The sequence below is a fragment of the Fukomys damarensis genome, unplaced genomic scaffold (genome assembly GCF_012274545.1).
Source record: "Fukomys damarensis isolate Sample0158 unplaced genomic scaffold, DMR_v1.0_HiC HiC_scaffold_17, whole genome shotgun sequence".
NCBI classification, from domain to species: Eukaryota; Metazoa; Chordata; class Mammalia; order Rodentia; family Bathyergidae; genus Fukomys; species Fukomys damarensis.
The window spans coordinates 18,257,675-18,266,176 of record NW_022900929.1 but is presented as its reverse complement, the minus strand read 5'-3'; the positions used below and the strand labels follow the sequence as shown (position 1 = coordinate 18,266,176).

Below are 8,502 nucleotides of genomic sequence, written 5' to 3'. Positions count from 1 at the left end.
TCCCCAGTCCCCCCCCCCCCACACACACAAAGGAGCTGGGCATTGTGGCACACACCTGTAATCCCAACACTCTGGGAGGCTAAGGCAGGAGGATCACAGGGTTCGAGCCCAGCCTAGGAAACTTAGTGAGACCCTGTCCCATTAAAAATAAAAAAGCAATGGGGATGTAGCTCAGGGCAAAGGCTTTGTGTTCAATCTTCGAAATCACCAAAACAAAATTGAGAAATGTGAAATTACTTACAAACCTTCAGAAATTCATGAAGATAATCAACAGCACCAGTGAAAACCCTACTGGCTACCCTGGCATGATCAACATCAACATCCTCTCATTTTCCTACTGTTTCTGCAGGAAGGATGCGTTCCTGCACATACATTTCAGTTCACAAGCAGAGGGAAGGAAGGATTTGAACATCACCATGCCGTATCCCACAGCAGTGTACCCAGGTAAAGCTGCTATCTGGCTGCCAGAAGCAGCAGATAAAGAGCCCACCAGAAAACTGAACAGATTGCACTGACAACACTGAACCAGCGATCAACACTCATTTGCCTCTGGTAGGGGCAGATTAGAGGGACAAAAAAATACAGGGCAAAACCTGACGACTAACATTAAAAATCATCATGCTTATTTGCATACCACGTTCTTGAGAAAATGTCCCCAACTGTATCCGTGTGAAAGTGCTACTCACATTTACTGTGTGCTGACCTTGTCACCTTCACAGAAACAAAGGTCAAGACCCTGATCAGCCCAGACCACACCGATCAGTAAAACAGTAATTTTCAGAAGACAGCTTACCCTGGAAGGATGACGTACACCTCAAATGCAACTCTTGCAGCCCACCATGCTAAGATAGTTCTTCTGCTCTCTGCATTTGCAATACTTTAAATAAACTTTCACTTCGCACTGTATCAGTATTGACTCCCCATTGTTCATTAATAGCCCCACTTTGTTCTTCACCAGAGTGAGAGTAAAGACCCTGAGAGAGGCGAAAAGTCACTAGAGGGGACCCCTACCCCACAGCACCACCCCTGCTGGACATAACAGGAAAACACAGCATCACCTATGAACAGCATCACCCAAAGAAGTGAACTTGAACCCAAGCAAGCATGAGGGTCCAACTGTTCACTTACACAGGAAACAGCAGAGTGCATGTACACGATATCAACTGTTTAGAATGGGAAATTCTACAGAAGAAAATGATTTCTTTCACCTCCACGAAGAAAGAGAAGTAGAAGAGACAAACGTGAACTGAATTTTGGTCCCCAGTTCAAAGTAACTGTAATAAGGTAATTTTGAGTAATAACAGGAATTCGACTAGAGTAGTATTAACTACAATTAAATGAGTTACTGCTTAAGAGGGATAATGGCATTATGATTAATGTTAAGAAGTTTTTAAGTTAAAATATAACATGGTACTTACAGATGAAATGACATGTTTGCAATTTGCTTTAAAACATAACAGCACAAGCAAATTGGGGGAACTGACGGAACAAGATTAAGAAAACACTGGTAACTATTGAAGCTACATGGAGATTCATGATGCTATTTTCTTCATTTTTACAAACACGTGAAGCCTTATGTAATAAAAAGATTTAAAAACTAGGGATTAGCATGTACTGAGTAGGGCTTCTATGGAGTCTGAGGAAATGCATGGAGAGTGCTTAGCGCAGGGCCTTGTGTCAGAGCAAAGGCGGCTACAGGGCCCTCGCTGTCTCACTCCACAGGCACAGAGGCTCGGGCCCAGCCCCCACGTGTGTCACTGCCAGGGCCTGCCAGACCGGTGAACTTGTCTGAAAATGCTCTTCCCTCCAAATCCTTCTCCATGCAGCCACCATCTTTTTTTTCTAGCTACAGTACAGAGTACCCACTACCGCCAGGAACCGGAAGTGGTGATTTTAAAACATTAGCTTCAGTGACCACAACAATCCTTCAAAGAGGAGGAAAAATAATTTAAATGATTTATCCATGCAAGACCCTATAGTTACTATGAGAGGCAAGATCTGCACCCAAGCTTTCTGGCAGCAGCCTTCTGTCTTCCCTACACTATACTATAATCTCCTTTCTAAACAAGAATTACAACTTCTTTTTGAGAAAGGGTGTCACTTAGTCCAGGCAGGCCTAGAATTCAAGATCCTCCTGACTCAGCTTCCCAAGTGCTGGAATTATACGCATATGCTATCATGGCCACCTTGAGTTATGACTTGTTAAAATTTTGCACTAAAGCCTACCTGCTTATAGGCTAAATCTCCCTTTATGGCCCAATGCTACCCAGACTCAACCTTTTCAATTAAGTTAATGCCATTTATTCAATTGTTCTTCCTTTGTCCATTTATCTGCAATAATAATGCTACAGTAATACCTTGGTTCACGAATGCATGCTTCTGTTTCCAGACAATTCGGTTCACATACAGAAGCATTTGGCAAAATTTTGCTTCTATTCACAAACTCCACATCGGGTGACAGACACAACCACAGTCATCTTCCCAACACCAACACAAACACAAACACAGCCATTGTCCCCAAAAGTGTAAAACAAATTTAGTTCATAAGCCAAGGTATCACTGAACTTCTATCAGGCTTACCTTCTGAGCTTCCTATTCAGTTCTATTGGTCAACATTTTATTTTATTTATTTAAGGCTTTGTGTGTTCTGTCAGCCAAGATGATCCTAGCACCAGACAGAAGGTGGTCAGTATTCCCTTGCTCACCAGTTCATGCTGCCAGGAACCTGTGCCCTGCAGCAGAGCTGCTGCTGTACCTGTGCAAGGCCTCGGCTGGAGCTGTAAGAGCTGGTGATGGCGTTGCGGCTGGAGCTGAGGATACCCCCTGTGCACGTGCTTGTCAGGGAGCTCACAGAAGAGGTGCGTGAGCGTTTATTCAAGTGGTCATCTGAACTCTGGGAAGTAAGACCTCGCTTCAAGGTGCCAGGCCTAACAAAAGGGGAAAGTCTGATGCGTTACTGAAGACAATTGTTTTCTTTTTTTAATTTATTGGTACATTTTAGATATATGATGGTAACACTTATCATAGAGAATTTGTATCTGTACATGATAAATCTTGCTTTTTTTTCCTCTTTTCCTCTCCTACCTTCAACCCCTCTTCCTGTCCTTATACATAGAAGTTTTGTTTCCATTTTTTTCTTTCCCTTCCTTTCCCTCCCCCTTTGAACATTTTCTTCCTATTTCACAGTATCTATAACACATTTTGGTGAAGACAGTGTTCTTGAAGATGTCATTTTCAAAAGTTATGATGCCTTTCTTAGTGAATTGTAAGAGAAGAGAATAATGCTCTGAATTTGCACTAACAATCTGGCTAAATTAATTGAGAAAGTCAGTGGGGAGAGCCAGATTCTTAAATGTGACTCCAAACATAATAGAGTCTAGAAAATGTACCCTAATCTACAGTGACAGCGAGCAGACCAGTGGACACCTGGAGGGAGAAGAGAACCTTTGATAATGCATTGGTATGTTCAGTATCTTGCGGCTTCATAGGGCCATACATGGTAAAACTTAACAGAGTCTGTGCTTTAAACAGGTAGTTTATTGTTTATTAGTTATACCGTAATAAGTTGTTTTTAAAAAACTAAGAGTTAAGAGGAAGCAACCAATGTTTTGAAACCTCCAACAGAAACTAATTCCCCATATATCCTTCCTACTACAATACAGTCAATTCATTCTCCAAGTTTCCACTATGTTAAGATCTATTTCCTCAGCTTTCACCCAGGATCTTATTTGGAGCCAATCAAGCAGGTTAGCCTGGCTCATACGACTGTCCCTTTGCTTCTTTCTGGAGGACCATCAACATTCCTTTCCATACTTCCCTTGAGACTCTTCCCTGGGGCAGTCCTGCACCTTCAAGCCCTCCTCACACACCAGGCTCCTCGTCCCTTGAACATCTTGGTGGTTTGTGGCAACCGCCCCCGTACTGCGACACAACGAATGGACTCCAACACTCTAGGACAGTGTGAGCAGAACTCCAGAAAGCAGGATGACCACTACTGGCTCTCTAGTCTGTCTTCTTCTGACAACACAGACTAGGAGCACTGTGGCTTTTCTGGCAGCCATACCATACTGCTGACTCAGGGGAAACATATGCTACCCTAAGTGTTTTCACACGTAGCCCTGAGCCACTTTCCCTACTCTTCAGTTCTTCCTCCAATGTGTTTTAAACACAAATGTACAAATTTAACATTTATTGTTCATACTAAATTTTTCAAGTTGCATTTTATCTACTGCATAAGCCCTGCAATTCTGTTTATATACCATACCTGGGTATCAAATACATTTACAAACACTCTTAGCCTGCCTTAGGGTATTTCATTCATATTAATGCAAAAAATGTGAAAAGGAACTAGATAGTTAATTGTGGCAAGTTACTTAAGACACTGCTCTCTGATTTCAAAGTTGTGACCCTGAATCAATTAAGCAATGAAAAAAGCAAAGAGGAAAAGCTACAGGGCAACAGCTGTGATCATATCCCTCTCCCTAACAGTTGCTATTTCACCCAAATGGATTCGCACACACTTACTTAGGCACGAAAGAAGCAGGAACTCCATTGGCCACCAGGGGTTCAAATGCCGAATGTCCGCTCCCACTGCTATCATGGCGCCTAGATAAATCAAAACCTTCTCAATGAAATAACAACTTCCCCTGCTTAAAGCACATTCTTCTACTTCGGAGATCTATACCATCTCTATGTCTCAAATCCCTAAACTTCCAAAAGGCAAATCTAATCTAAGACTGCCCTGGTAAAAAGGACAATAAGAAAATATTTCAAGACCTTTCAAACGTATCAATTTTCTCACTTGCTAACTTCATGTAAGAGTATTATAATCATAAAATTAACACCTCTCAAATTTAAAAAAAAAAAATCAGGGACCAATCCACACACCTCACAGTGCTCCAGAGGGTAATATGCCAAGTCCGTTAGGAAAACTATACATATCACAAGGAAGATCATTTTTGTGGTTCACTGCTTATTACAATTATGGGAGCTACCATTGAATCCTTAGTTGTAAGTGCAAAGGGGTAGAGAAAAAGTATCACCTTGGGGAACATGAGAAACCTATGCGGACCATAAGACTATCATTTCCTCCCTACCGCCTGCCACTTCTGCTTACCTGGTTGACATTAGCATGAGCTATTCACTTGCGACAACCGCAAGCCCTATCTTTAGTTACTATTACCTGATTTTTCTACATTACATAAATATACAGGCATTTATGGGCATTTCCCTCATTTATTTTATTTTATTTATTATTATTTTTTTTTTGGTACCAAGGATTGAACTCGGGACCTTGCGCTTTTGAGACAGGTGGCAGAACCACTGAGCTAAATCCCCAGCCCTTCCCTCATTTAATTCTGTCATCTACAGTATCAAAGATGGTCAACTTTGAAACTTCAGATATAAACAATCTTGTCTACGTAGTGGAGATGAAGGTTATATCTTTCAGTTATGGGGTTCACTTGTCTTCTTGGAGAGCTCTTCCTTGACCACTTTTAGAAGGAAGTCATCTTTTCATTATCCTCTATTACTACTTTGTATCTATACATTTGCAATCTGTAATTACCTTATTTTGTCATTTAAAAAAATTGCCTGTCTCCCTTAAAAGAGTCCACCACAGGGCAGGGATTGTCTTGTCCACTGCCCCATCCACCTGGAACAGAGTCTTAGGGGGCACTTAATTAATATTTGATGAACTAAAAAATAAGTGGAGGATTGGAGATGTAGCTTAGTGGTATTTTTCCTAGCATGCATCAGGCCCTGGGCTCAGTCCTTGTCAAAAAACACAAAAAACATCCAGTAGTAGAATCCTTAACTGACTCCCTTGGAACTCCAAAAAATGGTCATTTCCTAACTGCATCTTCAACCTCCTCTCTATTCTCAGGAAACTTTTTATTCTGTTTTCGTTGTTATCATATAACCTAAAGGACAGTGATTTTACTCTCACCAGATAAACCTACTATACTCTAGTTTTCCCTCTGCCATGACACTCATTTCCTTCAACAGAGTAATGACTGCTGGTTGTCCAAATAATTGAACACAAAATCGTGAGGGGAAGACTCTAAGCATTCATTTTTTTTTGGAGACAAGGTCTCACTATGTAGTTGAGACTGACCTGGAACTCACTATGTAGCCCAGGCTGGTCTCGAACTCACAGTGATCCTCCTGCCTCAACCTCCCGAGTGCTGGCATTACAGGCGTGTGCCACAACGCCTGGCTTAAACATTCATTCTAGAAGATAAACCTTAACACATTTGGATCAAAGCAGGAAGTCAACATGACTAACAACATCTCTATTTATGGAAAATGAACATTATAAAATGTACCTGAACTAGGCCTTAGGAAATGATTAGCATTCAAGTCCTTACTATCAGTCTCCTCCATGAAAGCCAAAGAAGAAGGCTCACAAACTGGAGTCGGCTGACTTACCTTTTCGGGAATGACATACATTTTAATAAATTCTTAATAGTCTACATAGGAGGCTTTTAGTTTTTTGCTGAGCCTTTGTTACCTTCTTTTATTTTCCTGGGCATCAACAAATACTTGGTCTTCTTCCTCCACTGTCCTTTTCCTCCTCTCTTTGAGGGCGTTCAGTACAGTCTCCTTTGCACATGGGTCTGGGGTATCACTTGATGGTGAGGACAGTGTTGAGTTGATTATTTGCTCAGACCTGTAATGAAAGACCACATTTTGCTGGGCGTGGTGGCGCACGCCTGTAATCCCAGCACTCGGGAGGCTGAGGCAGGAGGATCGCTGTGAGTTTGAGACCAGCATGGGCTACATAGTGAGTTCCAGGTCAGTCTCAACTACATAGTGAGACCGTTTCAAAAAACAAAAAACAAAACAAACAAACAAAAACAAAACGAAACAAAACCCTCGAAAGACAGAATTTTAACAGTGAGTTAAATCAATTACCAGGCCACACCAGCACAGAGTTAAGTCACCAGAAGTCAACAAATGAGCAAAAATACCATTTATACACTCACAGAAATTATCATTAGCAATGAAAGCCAATGTCAAGGGCCAAAAAAAAAAAAAAAAAAAAAAAATTAAGGTTTCATTAGAATTTGGGAATTCTCAAATAAGCAGCTGCTTCTTTTCTTACGCATAGCTATTCTGTCAGAGAGAGGCACGTAGAAGAATAGACACAAAGAGGGAGGACTCTTCCAATAATACTCACATTGGAGCACGAGGTGGTTTGCTGTCTGGAGGTGCAATCCTCACAGTCACCGGGCTACACACCATCCTTGAGTTACGAATAGACAGCACGGGCTTCTTATGACAACCATTCCAGCACACTGTGGGCAGGACCCCCGGAAAGGAATACTGGGCTTGTTGGATTGGATAATGTCTTCGAGGCGTTATTACGAACCGACTGGATAAGGTCCCATAATCCCTACAGAGAAAGAGAGACACATCACCGAACCAAAGAAACTTAAAAGAATGTCAGAAAATGTAAATGGCTAAAGAACCAGCAAGCTTAAATCTCTTCCTAAGCAAAACAGAACACAGTAGCTTTATGACAACTTTCCCCTATTCCATCTAAGGGCAGAAAGTGGCAGCTGCTTAACAGCTGTCTGTACCACAGACTTCAATGATTTCACAGGGAAATCGCAAACCTTGGTCACAGAAGTACTGTGGGAAAAACAGAGATGATGATGTGTGCTGAGAGGGATTTTTCAGTAATTTTTCAGTTGTTTGTACTAATCATAATATACATTTAAAGTCAAATAACTTCAACCCTAGTTCATTTTCTTAACTAAATATATGAATCAAGAGCCCAACATTTTCAGCAGCTTTTTATATTCTCTTGTATCATTCAGCTCTTGGGACTAAATGAAAATGTGTCTAACTTGATCAGCTCTGAGTTTTTCTTCAATCAAAGATGTATCTCTTGGCACACCTGTCTGAGCTCCATTGATACAATTTCTTTTACTGGTCCAAAGACAAAAATGTAGAAAAAAATACTATACGACTAAACTAGAAAAGACATTTTCACCAGAAGGTGAGATACTTTAGTAAAGTATTCTGCTAAATGTAGAGTGCACTATCAGGTACTTCTAAGAACTGGAGAACACTGTGTAGGGGCTCCCGCCTGTAACCCTGCACTTGTGAGGCTGAAGCAGAAGGATCATAAATCTGAGCCCAACTTAGCCACTTCAGCGAGTTTAAGGGCTGCCTGGACTACATACAAATCGAGACCTTACTCAAAACAAAACAAAACTGGAAGGTAGGGTTTTGGCAATAGGTCTCAATCAAAGAACTACAGGAGGGCATGTGACGCCTGACCTACACCAAGATTTCCTTAAAGAGGTCAAAACCACAGAGAATTCACTTTGGACTCCAGGAAGAAGAAAACTAGATTTAGAAGTTAAATCTTCAGCCAGTCTACCGGCAGGGATCTCTGGGAAGATCGGCGTGTCTTACCGATGGGAAGGCCCCCGGGAGGGTCGGTGGAGAGGGGTGGGGAGGGAGGGGTAGATGTGGTGAACTCGCCGGCCG

The 8,502-nt window shown here is 41.6% G+C and overlaps 1 protein-coding gene across 2 annotated transcripts in view; it reads right to left on the bottom strand.

Moving 5' to 3' along the window:
* Positions 1–8,502, bottom strand: part of Pom121c (POM121 transmembrane nucleoporin C) — a 23,170-nt gene that overhangs the window by 10,621 nt on the left and 4,047 nt on the right. The window contains exons 1-5 of one of the 2 annotated variants that reach the window (XM_010618997.2): positions 8,428–8,492; positions 7,181–7,396; positions 6,512–6,670; positions 4,525–4,605; positions 2,756–2,927 (exon numbers count right to left, since the gene is read on the bottom strand). In XM_010618997.2, coding sequence (XP_010617299.1) covers positions 2,756–2,927; positions 4,525–4,605; positions 6,512–6,670; positions 7,181–7,245 — 477 coding nt within the window. In that variant the 5' untranslated portion in view covers positions 7,246–7,396; positions 8,428–8,492. Of the gene's footprint in view, positions 1–2,755; positions 2,928–4,524; positions 4,606–6,511; positions 6,671–7,180; positions 7,397–8,427; positions 8,493–8,502 lie in introns of those variants that run through there. The other variant, XM_010618996.3, reaches the window with a different exon arrangement.